Source organism: Stenella coeruleoalba (assembly GCF_951394435.1).
Source record: "Stenella coeruleoalba genome assembly, chromosome: X".
Classification (NCBI taxonomy): domain Eukaryota; kingdom Metazoa; phylum Chordata; class Mammalia; order Artiodactyla; family Delphinidae; genus Stenella; species Stenella coeruleoalba.
The window spans coordinates 86,324,199-86,344,477 of record NC_137152.1 but is presented as its reverse complement, the minus strand read 5'-3'; the positions used below and the strand labels follow the sequence as shown (position 1 = coordinate 86,344,477).

Below are 20,279 nucleotides of genomic sequence, written 5' to 3'. Positions count from 1 at the left end.
TTATTCATTTCAGAGGACTGTTAGTATCAGAAAGAACATATTTATAAAGGATGGACCCAGCAATTCCTCTACTGGGCATATACCCAGAGAAAACCATAATTCCAAAAGACACATGTGGATAGCTTCAAGACGGCAGAGGAGTAAGACATGGAGATCACCTTCCTCCCCACAAGTACATCAAAAATACATCTACATGAGGAACAGCTCCTACAGAACACCTACTGAACGCTGGCAGAAGACCTCAGACTTCCCAAAAGGCAAGAAACTCCCCACATACTTGGGTAGGGCAAAAGAAAAAAGAAAAAACAGAGACAAAAGAATAGTGATGGGACCTGCACCTCTGGGAGGGAGCTGTGAAGGAGGAATAGTTTCCACACACTAGTAAGCCACTTCACTGGCAGAGATAGGGGGTGGGCGGGCGGGGAGAAGCTTCGGAGACATGGAGGAGAGAATAGCAACAGGGGTGCTGAGGGCAAAGCGGAGAGATTCTCGCAACAGAGAATCACTGCTGACCAGGACTCACCAGCCTTAGAGGCTTGTCTGCTCACCTGCTGGGGTGGGTGGGTGCTGGAGGCTGAGGCTTGGGCTTCGGAATTCAGAACCCAGGGAGAGGACTGGGGTTGGCTGCATGAACACAGCCTGAAGGGGGCTAGTGCACCACAGCTAGCCAGGAGGGAGACTGGGAAAAAGTCTGGAATTGCCTAAGAGGCAAAAGACCATTGTTTTGGGGTGCGTGAAGAGAGGGGATTCAGAGTACCACCTAAACAAGCTCCAGAGATGGGCGTGAGCCATGGCTACCAGCACAGAACCCAGAGACAGGCATGAAATGCTAAGGCTGCTACTGCAGCCACCAAGAAGACTGTGTGCAAGCACAGGTTACTATCCACATCTCCCCTCCTGGAAGCCTGTAGAGCCCGCCACTGCCAGGGTCCCGTGATCCAGGGAAAACTTCCCCGGGAGAACACACGGCGCGCCTCAGGCTGTTGCGATGTCATGTGGGCCTCCGCCGCTGCAGGTTTGCCCTGCATGCCGTACCCCTCCCTCCCCCTGGCCTGAGTGAGCCAGAGTCCCCAAATCAGCAGCTACTTTAACCCTGTCCTGTCAGGGCGGGGAACAGATGCCTCAGGCGACCTACATGTAAAGGTGAGGCCAAATCCAAAGCTGAACCCCAGGAGCTGTGCGAACAAAGAAGAGAAAGGGATATCTCTCCATGCAGCCACAGGAGCAGCGGATTAAATCTCTACAATCAAATTAATGTACCCTGCATCTGTGGAATACCTGAATAGGCAACGAATCATCCCAAAATTGAGGCGGTGACTTTGGGAGCAACTATAGACTTGTGGTTTCTTTTCTGCACCTAATTTGTTTCTGGTTTTATGTTTATCTTAGTTTAGTATTTAGAGCTTATTATCATAGGTAGATTTGTTTATTGATTTGGTTGCTCTCTCCCTTTCTTTATATATATATACATATATATATATATATATATATATATATATATATATATATTTCCCTTGTTCACCCTTTGTGAGTATGTATGCTTCTTTGTGTGATTTTTTTCTGTATAGCTTTGCTTTTAGCATTTGTCCTAGGGTTCTTTCTGTCGGATTTTTGGGGTATTTTTTTAGTATAGTTTTTAGCACTGTTATCATTGGTGGATTTGCTTTTTGGTTTGGTTGCTCTCTTCTTTCATTAATTACTTTTTATTTTTAATAATATATATTTTATTTTTTATTTTAATAACTATTTTTCTTTCTTTCTTTTTTTTCCTCCCTTTTCTTCAGAGCCATTTGGCTGACAGACTCTAGGTGCTCCAGCAGGTGTCAGGCCTAAGTCTCTGAGGTGGGAGAGCTGAGTTCAGGACATTGGACCACCAGGGACCTCCCAGAGCCACGTAATATCAAATGGCGAGAGCTCCTTCAGAGATCTCCATCTCAACGTGAAGACCCAGCTCCACTCAACGACCAGCAAGCTACAGTGCTGGACACCCTATGCCAAACAACTAGCAAGACAGGAACACAACCCCACCCATTAGCAGAGAGGCTGCCTAAAATCACAATAAGTTCACAGACACCCAAAAACACACCACCGGATATGGTCCTGCCCACCAGAAAGACAAGATCTAGTCTCATCCACCAGAACACAGGCACCAGTCCCCTCCACCAGGAAGCCTACACAACCCACTGAATCAACCTCACCCACGGGGTCAGACACCAAAAACAACGGGAATTGTGAACCTCTAGCCTGTGAAAACGAGACCCCAAACACAGTAAGTTAAGCGAAATGAGAAGACAGAGAAATACATAGCAGACGAAGGAGCAAGCAAACCAAATAAATGAAGAGGAAATAGGCAGTCAACCTGAAAAAGAATTCAGAGTAAAGACAGTAAAGATGATCCGAAATCTTGGAAATAAAATATACAAGAAATGGGCTTCACTGGTGGCGCAGTGGTTGAGAGTCCACCTGCCGATGCAGGGACCATGGGTTCATGCCCCGGTCTGGGAAGATCCCACATGCCACGGAGTGGCTAGGCTCATGAGCCACGGCCGCTGAGCCTGTGCGTCAGGAGCCTGGGCTCCACAATGGTAGAGGCCACAACAGTGAGAGGCCCGCATACCGCAAAAATAATTTAAAAAAATACAAGAAACGTTTAACAAGGACCTAGAAGAACTAAAGAGCAAACAAACAGTGATGAACAACACAATAAATGAAATGAAAAACTCTCTAGAAGGAATCAATAGCAGAAAAACTGAGGCAGAAGAACGGATAAGTGACCTGGAAGATAAAATAGTGGAAATAACTACTGCAGAGCAGGATAAAGAAAAAAGAATGAAGAGAATTGAGGACAGGCTCAGAGACCTCTGGGAAAACATTAAATGCACCAGCATTTGAATTATAGTGGTCCCAAAAGAAGAAGAGAGAAAAAAAGGCACTGAGAAAATATTTGAAGAGATTATACTTGAAAACTTCCCTAATAATGGAAAGAAAATAGTCAATCAAGTCCACAAGCACAGAGGGTCCCATACAGGATAAATCCAAGGTGAAACACGTCAAGACACATATTAATCAAACTATCAAAAATTAAATAAAAAGAAAAAATATTAAAAGCAGCAAGGGAAAAGCAACAAATAACATACAAGGGAATCCCCATATGGTTAACATCTGATCTTTCTGCAGAAACTCTACAAGCCAGAAGGGAGTGGCAGGACATATTTAAAATGATGAAAGGGAAAAACCTACAACCAAGATTACTCTACCCAGCAAGGATCTCATTTAGATTCAACAGGAAATTAAAACCTTTACAGACAAGCAAAAGTTAAGAGAATTCAGCACCACCAAACCAGCTTTACAACAAATGCTAAAGGAACTTCTCTATGCAGGAAACACAAGAGAAGGAAAACACCTACAATAACAAACCCAAAACAATTAAGAAAATGGTAATAGGAACACACATATCAATAACTACCTTAAAGGTAAATGGATTAAATGCTCCAACAAAAGACACAGACTGGCTGAATGGATACAAAAACAAGACCTGTACATATGCTGTCTACAAGAGACCCACTTCAGACCTAGGGACACATACAGACTGAAAGTGAGGGGATGGAAAAACATATTCCATGCAAATGGAAATCAAAAGAAAGCTGGAGTAGCAATTCTCATATCACACGAAATACACTTTAAAATAAATACTATTACAAGAAAAAAAGGACACTACATAAAGATCAAGGGATCAATCCAAGAAGAAGACATAACAATTGTAAATATTTATGCACCCAACATAGGAGCACCTCAATACATAAGGCAAATGTTAACAGCCATAAAAGGGGAAATCGACAGTAACACAATCATAGTAGGGAATCTTAACACCCCACTTTCACCAATGGACAGATCATCCAAAATGAAAATAAAAAAGGAAACACAAGCTTTAAATGATACATTAAACAAGATGGATTTAATTGATATTTATAGGATATTCCATCCAAAAACAACAGAATACACTTTCTTCTCAAGTGTTCATGGAACATTCTCCAGGACAGATCATATCTTGGGTCACAAATGAAGCCTTGGTAAATTTAAGAAAACTGAAATCTTACCAAGTATCTTTTCTGACCGCAATGCTATGAGACTAGATATCCATTACAGGAAAAAACCTGTGAAACATACAAACACATGGAGGCTAAAAAACACACTACTAAATAACCAAGAGATCACTGAAGATATCAAAGAGGAAATCAAAAAATACCTAGAAACAAATGACAATGAAAACAAGATGACCCCAAACCTATGGGATGCAGCAAAAGCAGTTCTAAGAGGGAAGTTTATAGCAATACAATCCTATCTCAAGAAAGAAGAAACATCTCAAATAAACAACCTAACCTTACACCTAAAGCAATTAGAGAAAGAAGAACAAAAAAACCCCAAGGTTAGCAGAAAGAAAGAAATCATAAAAATCAGATCAGAAATAAATAAAAAAGAAATGAAGGAAACAGTAGCTGAGATCAGTAAAATGAAAAGCTGGTTCTTTGAGAAGATAAACAAAATTGATAAATCACGAGCCATACTCATAAAGAAAAATGGGAGAAGGCTCAAATCAATAGAATGAGCAATGAAGAATGATAAGTAACAACGGACACTGCAAAAATACAAAGGGTCATGAGAGATTACTACAAGCAACTGTATGCCAATAAAATGGACAACCTGGAAGAAATGGACAAATTCTTAGATTAGAAAAGCATGACCTCCCGAGTCTGAACCAGGAAGAAATAGAAAATATAAACAGACCAATCACAAGCACTGAAATTGAAACTGTGATTAAAAATCTTCCAACAAACAAAAGCCCAGGACCAGATGGCTTCACAGGCGAATTCTATCAAACATTTAGAGAAGAGCTAACACCTATCCTTCTCAAACTCTTCCAAAATATACCAGAGTGAGGAACTCTCCCAAACTTATTCTACAAGGCCACTATCTCCCTGACACCAAAACCAGACAAAGACGTCACAAAAAAGATAACTATAGACCAATATCACTGATGAACATAGATGCAAAAATCGCCAACAAAATACTAGCAAACAGAATCCAACAGCACATTAAAAGATTCATACACCATGATCAAGTGAGGTTTAACCCAGGAATGCAAGGATTCTTCAATATATGCAAATCAATCAATGTGATAAACCATATTAACAAATTGAAGGAGAAAAATCATATGATCATGTCAGTAGATGCAGAAAGAGCGTTCAAAAAAATTCAACAGCCATTTATGATAAAAACTCTCCAGAAAGTAGGCATAGAGGGAACCTATCTCAACATAAAAAAGGCCATATATGACAAACCCACAGCCAAAATCGTTCTCAAAGTTGAAAAACTGAAACCATTTCCACTAAGATCAGGAACAAGACAAGGTTGCCCATTCTCACCACTATTATTCAACATAGTTTTGGAAGTTTTAGTCACAGCAATCAGAGAAGAAAAAGAAATAAAAGGAATACAAATTGGAAAAGAAGTAAAACTGCCACTGTTTGCAGATGACATGATACTATACATAGAGAATCCTAAAGATGCTACCAGAAAACTGGTAAACGTAAATCAGTGAATTTGGTGAAGTAGCAGGATATAAAATTAATGCACAGAAATCTCTTGTATTCCTAAACAGTAATGATGAAAAATCTGAAAGAGAAATTAAGAAAACACTCCCATTTACCTTTGCAACAAAAATAATAAAATACTTAGGAATAAACCTACTTAAGGAGACAAAAGACCTGCATGCAGAAACGTATAAGACACTGAAGAAAGAAATTAAAGATGATACAAACAGATGGAGAGATATACCATGTTCTTAATTGGGAAGAATCAACATTTTGAAAATGACTCTACAACCCAAAGCAATCTACAGATTAAATGCAATCCCTATCAAACTATCACTGTTATTTTTCACAGAACTAGAACAAAAAATTTCACAATTTGTATGGAAACCAAAAAGAGCCCAAATAGCTAAAGCAATCTTGAGAAAGAAAAACGGAGCTGGAGGAATTAGGCTCCCTGACTTCAGACTATACTACAAAGCTACAGTCATCAAGACAGTATGATACTGGCACAAAAACAGAAATATAGATCAATGGAAGGATAGAAAGCCCAGAGGTAAACCCATGCACGTATCACCTTATCTTTGATAAAGGAGGAAAGTGTATACAATGGAGAAAAGACAGCCTCTTCAGTAAGTGGTGCTGGGAAAACTGGACAGCTACATGTAAAAGAATGAAATTGGAACACTCTCTAACACTATACACAAAAATAAACTCAAAATGGATTAAAGATCTAAATGTAAGGCCAGACACTATAAAAATCTTAAAGGAAAACATAGCAGAACACTCCATGACATAAATCCCAGCAAGATCTTTTTCTGACCCATCGCCTAGAAAAATGGAAATAAAAACAAAAATAAACAAATGGGACCTAATGAAACTTAAACGCTTTTGCACAGCAAAGGAAACCATAAACAAGACCAAAAGACAACCCTCTTAATGGGAGAATATATTTGCAAATGAAGCAATTGACAAAGGATTAATCTCCAAAATATACAGACAGATCATGCAGGTCAATGTCAAAAAAACAAACAACCCAATCCAAAAATGGGCAGAACACCTAAATAGACATTTCTCCAAAGAAGATATACAGATTATCAACAAACACATGAAAGGATGCTCAACATCACTAATCATTAGAGAAATGCAAATGCAAATACAGTGAAGTATCACCTCACACCAGTCAGAATGGCCATCATCAAAATATCTACAAACAATAAATGCTGGAGAGGGTGTGGAGAAAAGGGAACCCTCTTGCACTGCTGGTGGGAATGTAAATTGATACAGCCACTATGGAGAACAATATGGAGGTTCCTTAAAAAACTAAAAATAGAACTACCATACGACCCAGCAATTCCACTACTGGGCATATACCCTGAGAAAACCATAATTCAAAAAGAGTCATGGACCACAATGTTCATTGCAGCTCTATTTACAATAGCCAGGACATGGAAGCAACCTAAGTGTCCATCGACAGATGAATAGATAAAGAAGATGTGGCAATATGTATACAATGGAGTATTACCCAGCTATAAAAAGAAATGAAATTGATTTATTTGTAGTGAGGTGGATGGACCTAGAGACTATCATACAGAGTGAAGTAAGTCAGAAAGAGAAAAATAAATACTGTATGCTAATACATATATATGGAATCTAAAAAAAAATGGTTCTGAAGAATCTAGGGGCAGGACAAGAATAAGAGGCAGATGTAGAGAATGGACTTGAGGACACGGGGAGAGGGAATGGTAAGCTGGGAAGTTCTGAGTGAGTGGCATGGACATATATACACTACCAAATGTAAAATAGATAGCTAGTTGGAAGCAGCTGCATAGCACATGGAGATCAGCTTGGTGTTTTGTGTCCACCTAGAGGGGTGGGATAGGGAGGCTGAGAGGGAGATGCAAGAGGGAGGAGATATGTGGGTATATGTTTATGTAAAGCTGATTCACTTTGTTATAAAGCAGAAACTAACACACCATTGTAAAGCAATTATACTCCAATAAAGATGTTAAAAAAATATGTACAGCTGCATGTAAAGGATGTTTTAAAACATCTATCATGCCATTCTGTGTGTGTATGTGTACAGATATGGAATTAAACACATAAGAATATATAAAAAATAAGTCACATGCACCCCAATGTTCATTTCAGCACTATTTACAATAGCCAGGTCATGGAAGCAACCTAAATGCCCATCAACCGACAAATGGTTAAAGAAGATGTGGTACATATATAAAATGGAATATTACTCAGTCATAAAAAGGAACAAAACTGGATCATTTGTACTGATGTGGATGGACCTAGAGACTGTCATACAGAGTAAAGTAAGTCAAAAAGAGAAAAACAAATATCGTATATTAATGCTTTTATGTGGAATCTATTAAAATGGTACAGATGCACCAGATTGCAAGGTAGAAATAGAGACAGAGATGTAGAGAACAAACATATGGATACCAAGTGGAGAAAGCAAGGGTGGTGGGGTGGTGGTGGGATGAATTCGAAGATTGGGATTGACATATATACACTAATATGTATAAAATAGATAACTAGTAAGAATCTGCTGTATAAAAAATAAATAAGTGAAATAAAATTAAAAAAATAAGAAGGATGATTGTCCATGACATACATCATAATGGACTACTGTGAAGTATCTTGAAAGAGGAAATATAGTGATCTTGGGCCCTTGTCCTAATTAAGAACAGCAATGAGACTCATGACTCACTATGAGTAAGGCAAGAATTTCTGAGTTCTTCACCCATCCACCTATCTGTCCTTAGTGACCAAAAATTTTTTAGCTAGCTAGCTGTAAGGAATGCTGTCTATAATGACACTACCTTGTCCACACAGGAATTGAAACTGCTACTTGGTCCTCACCAATACCATGTGCTAAATATCTATTAATAAACTCGTGAAAACAAAAGTCAACCTGGACACCAGGACTGACTTGATTATTCCCATAAATCTAAGAAAATAAGTGACAGATTAAATAACCCAGACCCTGTCATAAACTACATCTCAGGACAGAAATGATCAAGGGAAGAAGTATGTGTGATTGTGTTACAAGCTGAACTACTGAATATTTCATGGGCAATATTTTTACTTAGAAGAATGACTGATGAGACAAACTGTAGTTATTCAACTTGGGTATCTGGCAGGCATTTTATTTAAAATCAACAAAGTAAGCCTATCAATTCAAAGATAAAACAACTGATGTTAGTTGTTAGCAATGATAAAATTGAGTTTTCAATTGAATATTAGAATTTTAAACTCATCTATCACTGTGCATTTGACAGCTTATCAATACTCAATAATTTTTATGATGAAATTGATGATATTAACAAATGCCATTTTTTGGTGTTGTAAAATAAAACATGTAAATATTTGGAAAGATCTACATATACAGTGAACCAATATTTTCCGACTGAGCAATGCACGAAGATACAAAATTGTGTATGAGCAAAACATATATTCACAGCACACAAGAGACTTACAGATTTTAATATTACTGAATATTCAAAATTTCACTGATATGGTTTTGGACTCCACTTCTCTAGTTGTGGTGTATTTCAAAGAATATCCACAATTATCTGAAAAATCTATGGAAATTCTCTTTTTCCAACCACCTATATGTGAGAAGTCAGCTTTTACTCATATACTTCAACCTAAACAACATATGGCAACAGGTTGAATGCAGAAGCAGATATGAGAATCCAGCTGTTTTCCATTAAGCAAGATGGAAAATTGTTATTTTCACTAAAATTTGTTTCTTATATTAATATCTAATAGTTTTCTTACTTTTTAAATGAAGTAATAAATATTTTAAATTTTTTGGTTTTAATTTCTAATACATCATACATTGAATGACACAATCCAACTAAGTAAAAGCTTTTGGGGTCTTCAATGTTAAAGAGTATAAAGACATCCTGAGACCAAAATGTTTAAGAACCATTGTTCCAGGCACTTATTAGTGCCACAGCAACTCATATAGAGAAACTCACCTCATTTTCTTTAGGATTTGGAATGTATGGCTGCAATGGTTCTATTTGGACTTCAGCCTGAATCGAATGAAATACTTCATCATTATCTGATGATTCATCTTCCTTTTCCTTGAAACAAAAAGGAAAATAAATATTTTAAACTGTAAATAATAACCTGTAAATAATACGAGCAATTCCCATCATCTTAATGTTCAATTAAAAAAATAATTTTCAAATATTCAAATTGATTTAAGCCTCTAGTTTCTAATAGTTTTTGGTCCTGGATCCCTTTCAGAATCTGAGTAATGCTACAGATTCTTTGTAGAAAACTGCATACAGACAGACACATATCTCTGCAAGTATTTTCAGGGGGATCACTGGCCACCTGCAACTCACCTATTAAACCCAGGTTAAAAATCTCTGGTCTAAAGCTTAACTCATAGCCGCAAACTGTCATATTTAATAAGCGGTTATAGCTACAAAGTTTGGTCCTCCTGTGCAGTGGAAGATCTGCAACACAGCAGTGCAAATATTTCTTCTTGATTGAGTCCTAGTAGTTTAGGAAAGTTTCTGTTTTCCCATTTAAGCCAACTGATATTTCTTCAACTCAAACAGAATAATGGGAATGTGTTTTCTTTCCTTCTAGTGAGTTGAAGCACTCACATATGTCTTTAAACGCTAATAAATTTTCAGGTATTTCAAAAGACCTATGACTTTGACTAGAACATCAATAATTTTCTTTTTCTTTATGCTTTCTTTAAGAGTTACACATAAAGGCAGGAATGCCTATACAAGATCCTAGGGTCATGGGATTAGTAACTATTATTTAGTGACTTTTTCTTCCATTTTAGAATGGCTTCTCACATAAATATTTAAAACACTGAATGCCAATAAGTATGGGTCATGCTACTAGTCTTGCAGAAATGCATAAAAGTCTTTTTAAAAAATGCAAAGCCCATTAGATCCAATTGTTACTAAGGCTCATTGGGAATAGTCATTAGCATTTTAGATGCCTTAATGTCAGGCAAATAGTAGCATTCTAGACTCATGCCACCCTTTCTCTATTTGGTTTCTTTTGCTTCTTATCTTCCTGTTTTTTGGGGGACTAGACATTCATTTCCCCTTTTGGGTCTTTCTTTTCTTGTTGCTTTTACCTTTTCTCATGTTAAACATATCAGGGAAATAGTATTTGTTCAATTAACTCAATGGACAAAAACCAAAAGTCTCCCTTATTCAGACATTCAGACAAGGTTCATTTGTAATAACTACATTAATTATTATTAGGTAAATGGATGTTGATACCAGGGTTTAATTTAGGATCTTCACAATGATTCCTTTTATGTAAATGGATGCTATGAAGTATTAGGAAACAACTGCTCTCCTGGTCTTTTTGACCTCTATAATTTGCTTACAAAGCCCACAAACCCTTCAGGATCAGATTAGATTTGCCAGATTGTATCCATGAACTCCAGCCCAATTATATCCATTTATATTAGAGAATTTTGAAAGAATGAAGTTTTGTTGACTAAACCAAAATAAGATAAAGAGATTAACATATTGTACCCCACACTTCAAAAGAGTGCAGAGATGAATTTGTAACTTGTGTCATGTTCTATGCAGGTACTTCATCAATTATGTAAAATGAGTGAAAAATAAGTGAGACAAGTCATACTTATGGTAACCATGTACAAAATGTTTTAGAAAATGCTTTTCCTTCTCAGTTTGACCTTTAACATCCTGATGTACAAAAGCTAGTGCAATTCTCTTAAATAATACATTCAGCATTCTATGGGAAGGAAGAGCAAAATAAACTTAGAAGTTGGAGGAACAAAATCAAATTTGTTTTTGTGTTTAGTTTTAATGAGTTATATTTGAAATTTTGACCTATGAAAGTAATTTTTTTTTTTTTTTTGCTGTATGCGGGATGCACAGGCTCAGCGGCCATGGCACACAGGCCAAGCCGCTCTGCGGCATGTGGGATCTTCCCGGACCAGGGCACGAACCCGTGTCCCCTGCATTGACAGGTGGACCCACAACCACTGCGCCACCAGGGAAGCCCTGAAAGTAATTTTTAAAGATCCAGTATAGTAACTTTAAATGTGCATATGACATCCCTTTATTGGCTAAGGGAATAATAGGTAGAAATTTAACTAATAATTAAAGCTATATCTCTACAGAGATATTAAGCAATTACCTGGGTCATTCAAGCAAATTTTTCTTTCTCAAATTTAGTCACAATTATCTGGAAATTTCAGGATAATTTATTTGAAGCACAAGTTATTTAGATAATCTTCTCTGGGACACAAGGAATATTTATTTCATTTGGTTTTTACAGAGAGAACACTTGAGTATGAACTAGCATATTTTCTCTGCATATTTGACTTAGGAAAAATATCAGAAACTCTTACATTTGCAACTTGTCTCAATTCTTCCTCATGCTGATTAAAGATATCCTCCCATCTGCGTTGGCGCCTTTGCCTATGGGCTTCTAAATCTGATAGCTCAAACTCTTCAGGTCTGCGTGACAACTTTGCCCGGAACCTCTTTGGTGATAGTCTTTTTGCCAATGCCTGCCTTAGACTAGAAACTTTTGATTTTTTCTTCCGTGCTTGTTCTGGTTGAGAGTAAAACACGTCTGATGACAGGTTTTCCATCAGTGTTTGCAGTAGACCAAGCGGCTTTGAATTATGTGAGTTTGGTGCTCGAAGTAAGTCTCTTGATAGTCCCTCTATCAGTGCTTGAACAGAGCCAACTGCCTGCGTGGGCTCTAGTGCCCAGGCCTGTGCTTGAGGTGACCTTTCATTTTGCCCCTCTACTGGAATGAGCACCTGAGTATCCAAATGTAGTGGCAACAGCACGTGGTGGTTCTGTGACAGTAGGGGCAGGAATACCTGGGCATGTACTCGTAATGACTCAGGTTCCTCTGCCTCTGTCTCTGCCTGTGTAGGCTCAGCAGCCTGTTCCTGTACCTCTGGCTGCTCGGGTGCCCTGTTCTGTTCCAGCTGCTGTTCAGGTACCTGGTTCTGTCTCTGCTGTTGTTCAGGGACCTGGCCCTGCCTTTGCTGTTGTTCAGGTACCTGATCTTGCCCTTGAACTTCCTCTGGTACCTGGTCCAGATCCTGCAGCTCTCCTGAGGCCTGGGGCTGGGCCTGAGCCTGCTGCTCTTTGGGTACCTGGGCCTGTACCTTTAGAGGCCTAGGGGCCTTAACCTGAGCCTGTAGTGGCATAAGCATCCAGGCTGTCCTCCGTAGTCGTGGAGGTGCCTTCATTTGCATCTGTAGGGGCCTAGATGCCTTAGCCTTAACCTGAGCCTGTAGTGGCATGAACACCCGAGCTGCCCCCTGTAGTCGCTGAGGTGCCTGGGCTTGCCCCTGTAGAGGCCTAGGTGCACTGTCATGAGCCTGTAGTGGCATGAACACCCTGGCTGCTCCCTGGAGATGCTGAAGGGCCTGAACCTGTGGCTCTTCTCGATCAGGTAACCACCTTGGCTGAGACGGTTCTCCATGCAGGACTCTAAGTGGTCTGCATCTACTGCTCGTAGGCAATCTCAGAAGCTCATGAGTACAAGAAGGTCCCCTAGAAATAAACATACAAATGAATGCTGTACAATTAGAGTTGTCAGTAGAGTGAAGTCATTCAGGGGAAATGCTTTTATTTTAAAAGATGAACATTTTCTGCAATAAAGGTATCTTCAGTAAATCTTTCTTGAATCATTCCTGTAATGTCTGAAAGTCTTTGCATTACTAATATATTCAGTACAAACGGTCTAATAATATACTTGATCATTCTATTACCAGAAATTAAGGACTCTTTGGGTAGTAATAAAAACTTTTCCTCAACATTTCCACTCAAATATCTCTTGCAAATACAGATCTGTTTTTATTTTATCAGAAAGGATTAAGTTTTCTGAGTCACATACAACAGTATGGAATCAACTGTCTTACATGAATTGCTAACATCAAATTATATATGTAATATGTCTAACGCACCTGAATCTTCTCATGGTATACTGCTCCTTAATAGCTTCTTCTCTTTCAAAGATCAGAGGTATTCCTTTTTATGAAAGAGGAAAAAAATGCATAACAGTCAACAGAGATTAAGATAATCCACCTTAGTCAATGTGCACCTTTACTGCTCAGGAAGCTGAGTGAATTTATAAGGACAAGAGGACTGTAACCCTTCACATAACGCCTAGTTGGTAATGTAGACAATATCCTTGTTCCTAGGCCTACTTCTGCAGCATGGTGCATCTATTCCATAGAGACTAATTTCTCTCAGCATAGGAAAAATATTTAGCAATCTGATTGCTGCAATTCTAAAGAGGAAAAATTGAGAAAGGTAAAAAGGGAAAGGGCCAAGAGAAACTAGATGGTTGGTGAGCATGGCTTACAGGTGTGTACTCTGGATTTAAGGACTTTATGGCTTGGGCTCACATCTATCTTTTGTCCTTTCAATGAGAAGGTAAAAAATCTAAATTCTGGGTTTTACACTTGACACACTGAAAATGTTTGGCATCTTTCCTGTCAGCTGTGCAGTACTGAAATATAGAAGCTTAAAAATAAAAGACTTTTCTTTTGAATTTCCTATATTAAAGACTTCGGGAATGCGGCCCCCACTTTTCATGCATCACCTCAGGGACTTCTATAGCCTCATGAAGAAGCTCAGGGTAAAGGCACAGCTGCCAAAGCAGGAGTAAGAGATACTTGACACCAGGAGGGAGATCCCAAAGAGGCCGCAGCTGCAGAAGGTGGGAGTCCTGGTCACTGTTGGCCTTCCCTGAGGGCTTTGACTGGGTTCCTCAGGCTGTGCACTGGCTGAGCATCACCCGCCTCATGGACCCATCCTGCCTCACGTCACCAAACCAGTCGCCCTATTGCCAAAATGAGCTAAAGTCTGAAAATTGCTCAGCAGGACCAGGCATAGCACGAGCCTCCTATCTTGTGGTTTCACTTGCCAAGGACCACTATCTAAATAATTCCGTGTGGCTGACAGGGTCTTGGTGCTCCAGTCAGGTGTCAGGCCTGAGGCTCTGAGTGGGAGAGCTGAGTTCAGGACATTGGACAACTGGAGACCTCACAGCCCCACATAATATCAATCAGTGAAAGCTCTCCCAGAGATCTCCATCTCAATGCTAAGACCCAGCTCCACCCAACAGCCAGCAAGCTCCAGTGCTGGACGCCCCTTGCCAAACAACTAGCAAGACAGGAACACAACACCAGCCATTAGCAGAGAAGCTGCCTAAAATCATAATAAGTTCACAGCCATCCCAAAACACACCACCAGACGTGGCCCTGCCCACCTGAAAGACAATATCCAGCCTCATCCACCAGAACACAGGCACCAGTCCCCTCCACCAGGATTCCTACACAACGCACTGAACCAACCACACCCACTGGGGGCAGACACCAAAAACAACGGGAACTATGAACCTCTAGCCTGTGAAAACGAGACCCCAAACACAGTAAGCTGGGCAAAATGAGAAGACAGAGAAATACACAGCGGATGAAGGAGCAAGGTAAAAACCCACCAGACCAAACAAATGAAGAGGAAATAGGCAGTCTACCTGAAAAAGAATTCAGAAAAATGATAGTAAAGATGATACAAAATCTTGGAAATAAAATATAGAAGAGAGGACGAGGGGAAGATGGCGGAAGAGTAAGATGCGGAGATCACCTTCTTCCCCACAGATACACCAGAAATACATCTACACGTGGAACAACTCCTACAGAACACCTACTGAACGCTGGCAGAAGATCTCAGACCTCCCAAAAGGCAAGAAATTCCCCACGTACCTGGGTAGGGCAAAAGAAAAAAGAATAAACAGACACAAAAGGACAGGGAATGGGACCTGCACCAGTGGGAGGGAGCCGTGAGGGAGGAAAGGTTTCCACACACTATGAAGCACCTTCGCGGGTGGAGACTGCGGGTGGCAGAGGGGGAAGTTTCGGAGCAGCGGAGGAGGGCGCAGCAACAGGGGTGCGGAGGGCAATGGGAGAGATTCCCGCACAGAGGATCGGTGCCGACCGGCACTCACCAGCCCGAGAGGCTTGTCTGCTCACCCGCCGGGGTGGGCGGGGCTGGGGGCTGAGGCTTGGGCTTCGGTCAGAGCACAGGGAGAGGACTGGGGCTGGCGGCGTGAACACTGACTGCAGGGTGCTAGTACACCACGGCTAGCCGGGAGGGAGTCTGGGGAAAAGCTGAACCTGCAGAAGAGGCAAGAGACTTTTTCTTCCCTCTTTGTTTCTGTTGCGCGAGGAGAGGGGATTAAGAGTGCTGCTTAAAGGAGCTCCAGAGATGGGCGCGAACCGCGGCTAAAAGCGCGGACCACAGAGACGTGCATGAGACGCGAAGGCTGCTGCTGCCGCGACCAAGAAGCCTGTGTGCGAGCACAGGTCACTATCCACACTCCCCTTCCGGGGAGCCTGTGCAGCCCGCCACTGCCAGGGTGCCAGGATCTAGGGACAACTTCCCCGGGAGAACGCACGGCACGCCTCAGGCTGCTGCAACGTCACGCAGGCCCGCCCCGCACTCCGTGCCACTCCCTCCCCCCCGCGGCCTGAGTGAGCCAGAGTCCCTGAAGCAGCTGCTCCTTTAACCCCGTCCTGTCTGAGGGAAGAACAGACGCCCTCCGGAGACCTACATGCAGAGGCGGGGCGAAATCCAAAGCTGAACCCCGGGAGCTGTGCGAGCAAAGAAGAGAAAGGGAAATCTCTCCCAGCAGCCTCAGAAGCAGCGGATTAAAGCTCCACAATCAACTTGATGTACCCTGCATCTGTGGAATACATGAATAGACAACGAATCATCCCAAATTGAGGAGGTGGACTTTGGGAGCAAGATTTATGATTTTTTCCCCTTTTCCTCTTTATGTGAGTGTGTATGTGTATGCTTCTGTGTGAGATTTTGTCTGTATAGCTTTGCTTCCACCATTTGTCCTAGGGTTCTATCTGTCCGTTTTTTAAAATTATTATTAATTTTAATAACTTTATTTTATTTTACTTTATCTTCTCTTTCTTTCTTTCTTTCCTTCCTTCCTTCCTTCCTATACTTCTTTAGACAACGAATCACCCAAATTGAGGAGGTGCACTTTGAGAGCAAGATTTAGGATTTTTTCCCCTTTTCCTCTTTTTGTGAGTGTGTATGTGTATGCTTCTGTGTGAGATTTTGTCTGTATAGCTTTGCTTCCACCATTTGTCCTAGGGTTCTACCATCTATTTTTATTTTTTTCTTAATAATTAATTTCTATTTTAATAACTTTATTATATTTTATCTTACTTTACTTTATTTTAATTTATCTTCTTTCTTTCTTTCTTTTCCTTCCTTCCCTCCTTCCTTCCTTCCTCCCTCCCTCCTTTCATTCTTTCTTTCCTTCTTTCTTTCTTTCTACTCCTACTAATTGCTTCTTTCTACATTTTCTCCCTTTTATTCTGAGCCAGGTAGATGAAAGGCTCTTGGTGCTGCAGCCAGGAGTCACTTCTGTGCCTCTGTGGTGGGAGAGCCAACTTCAGGACACTGGTCCACAAGAGACCTCCTAGCTCCACATAATATCAAATGGCGAAAATGTCCCAGAGATCTCCAACTCAACACCAGCACCCAGCTTCACTCAACGAGCAGCAAGCTACAGTGCTGGACACCCTATGCCAAATAACTAGCAAGACAGGAACACAACCCCACCCTTTAGCAGAGAGGCTGCCTAAAATCATAATAAGTCCACAGAAACCCCAAAACACACCAACAGACGTGGATCTGCCAACCAGAAAGACAAGATCCAGCCTCATCCACCAGAACACAGGCACTAGTCCCCTCCACCAGGAAGCCTACACAACCCACTGAACCAACCTTAGCCACTGGGGACAGACACCAAAAACAACGGGAAATACGAACTTGCAGCCTGCAAAAAGGAGACCCCAAACACAGTAAGATAAGCAAAATGAGAAGACAGAAAATATGCAGCAGATGAAGGAGCAAGATAAAACCCCACTAGACCTAACAAATGAAGAGGAAATAGGCAGTCTACCTGAAAAAGAATTCAGAATAATGATAGTAAAGATGATCCAAAATCTTGGAAATAGAATAGACAAAATGCAAGAAACATTTAACAAGGACCTAGAAGAACTAAAGATGAAACAAGAAATGATGAACAACACAATAAATGAAATTAAAAATACTCTAGAAGGGAAGAATAGCAGAATAACTGAGGCAGAAGAACGGATAAGTGACCTGGAAGATAAAATAGTGGAAATAACTACTGCAGAGCAGAATAAAGAAAAAAGAATGAAAAGAACTGAGGACAGTCTCAGAGACTTCTGGGACAATATTAAACACACCAACATTCTTATTATAGGAGTTCCAGAAGAAGAAGAGAAAAAGAAAGGGACTGAGAAAATATTTAGTTGAAAATTTGCCTAATATGGGAAAGAAAATAGTTAATCAAGTCCAGGAAGCACAGAGAGTCCCATACAGGATAAACCCAAGGAGAAACACGCCACGACACATATTAATCAAACTGTAAAAAATTAAATACAAGGAAAACTTATTAAAAGCAGCAAGGGAAAAACAACAAATAACACACAAGGGAATCCCCATAAGGTTAACAGCTGAACTTTCAGCAGAAACTCTGCAAGCCAGAAGGGACTGGCAGGACATATTTAAAGTGATGAAGGAGAAAAAACTGCAACCAAGATTACTCTACCCAGCAAGGATCTCATTCAGATTTGATGGAGAAATTAAAAACTTTACAGAGAAGCAAAAGCTGAGAGAGTTCAGCACCACAAAACCAGCTTTACAACACATGCTAAAGAAACTTCTCTAAGCAAGAAACACAAAAGAGGGAAAAGACCTACAATACCAAGCCCAAAGCAATTAAGAAAATGGGAATAGGAACATACATATCGATAATAACCTTAAATGTAAGTGGACTAAATGCTCCCACCAAAAGACACAGATTGGCTGAATGGATACAAAAACAAGACCCATATATATGCTGTCTACAAGAGACCCACTTCAGACCTAGAGACACATACAGACTGAAAGTAAGGGGATGGGAAAAGATATTCCATGCAAATGGAAACCAAAAGAAAGCTGGAGTAGCAATTCTCATATCAGAAAAAATAGATTTTAAAATAAAGATTATTAGAAGAGACAAAGAAGGACACTATATAATGTTCAAGGGATCGATCCAAGAAGAAGGTATAACAATTGTAAATATTTATGCACCCAACATAGGAGCACCTCAATATATAAGGCAAATACTAACAGCCATAAAAGGGGAAACCGACAGTAACACATTCATAGTAGGGGACTTTAACATGCCACTTTCACCAATGGACAGATCATCCAAAATGAAAATAAATAAGGAAACACAAGCTTTAAATGATACATTAAACATAATGGACTTAATTGATAATTATAGGACATTCCATCCAAAAAGAGCAGAATGCATATTTTTCTCAACTGCTCATGGAACATTCTCCAGGATAGATCATATCTTGGGTCAGAAATCAAGCCTTGGTAAATTTAAGAAAATTGAAAATATATCAAGTATCATTTCTGTCCATGACGCTATAAGACTAGATATCAATTACAGGAAAAGATCTGTAAAAAATACAAACACATGGAGGCTAAACAATACACTACTTCATAACGAAGTGATCACTGAAAAAATCAAAGAGGAAATCAATAAATACCTAGAAACAAATGACGATGGAGATATGAGGACCCAAAACCTATGGGATGCAGCATAAGCAGTTCTAAGAGGGAAGTTTATAGCAATACAATCCTTCCTTAAGAAACAGGAAACATCTCGAATAAACAACCTAAACTTGCACCTAAAGCAATTAGAGAAAGAAAGACAAAAAAACCCCAAAGTTAGCAGAAGGAAAGAAATCATAAAAATCAGATCAGAAAAAAATGAAAAAGGAATGAAGGAAATGATAGCAAAGATCAATAAAACTAAAATCTGGTTCTTTGAGAAGATAAACGAAATTGATAAACCATTAGCCAGACTCATCAAGAAAAAAAGGGAGAAGACTCAAATCAATAGAATTAGAAATGAAAAAGGAAAAGAAACAACTGACCCTGCAGAAATACAAAAGATCATGAGAGATTAGTACAAGCAACTCTATGCCAATAAAATGGACACCTGGAAGAAATGGACAAATTCTTAGAAATGCACAACCTGCCAAGACAGAATCAGGAAAAAATAGAAAATATGAACAGACCAATCACAAGCACTGAAATTGAAACTGTGATTAAAAATCTTCCAACAAACAAAAGCTCAGGACCAGATGGCTTAAGGCGAATTCTATCAAACATTTAGAGAAGAGCTAACACCTATCTTTCTCAAGCTCACCCAAAATATATCAGAGGGAGGAACACTCTCAAACTCTTTCAACGAGGCCACCATGACCTTGATACCAAAACCAGACAAGGAAGTCACAAAGAAAGAAAACTACAGGCCAATATCACTGATGAACATAGATGCAAAAATCCACAACAAAATACTAGCAAACAGAATCCAACAGCACATTACAAGGATCATACGCCATGATCCAGTGGGGCTTATTGCAGGAATGCAAAGATTCCTCAATATACGCAAATCAATTAGTGTGATATACAATATTAACAAATTGAAAGAGAAAAACCATATGATCATCTCAATAGATGCAGAGAAAGCTTTCGACAAAATTCAACACCCGTTTATGATAAAAACCCTCCA

The 20,279-nt window shown here is 39.9% G+C and overlaps 1 protein-coding gene across 3 annotated transcripts in view; it reads right to left on the bottom strand.

The window, feature by feature from the left end:
- Window positions 1-20,279, bottom strand: part of NRK (Nik related kinase) — a gene marked incomplete at both ends in the record, with an annotated part of 163,619 nt that overhangs the window by 33,180 nt on the left and 110,160 nt on the right. For all 3 annotated transcript variants that reach the window (XM_079911238.1, XM_079911239.1, XM_079911240.1), the window contains 3 exons: window positions 9,587-9,694; window positions 11,974-13,141; window positions 13,555-13,618. In XM_079911238.1, the coding sequence (XP_079767364.1) occupies window positions 9,587-9,694; window positions 11,974-13,141; window positions 13,555-13,618 (1,340 nt within the window). The remainder of the gene's footprint in view (window positions 1-9,586; window positions 9,695-11,973; window positions 13,142-13,554; window positions 13,619-20,279) is intronic.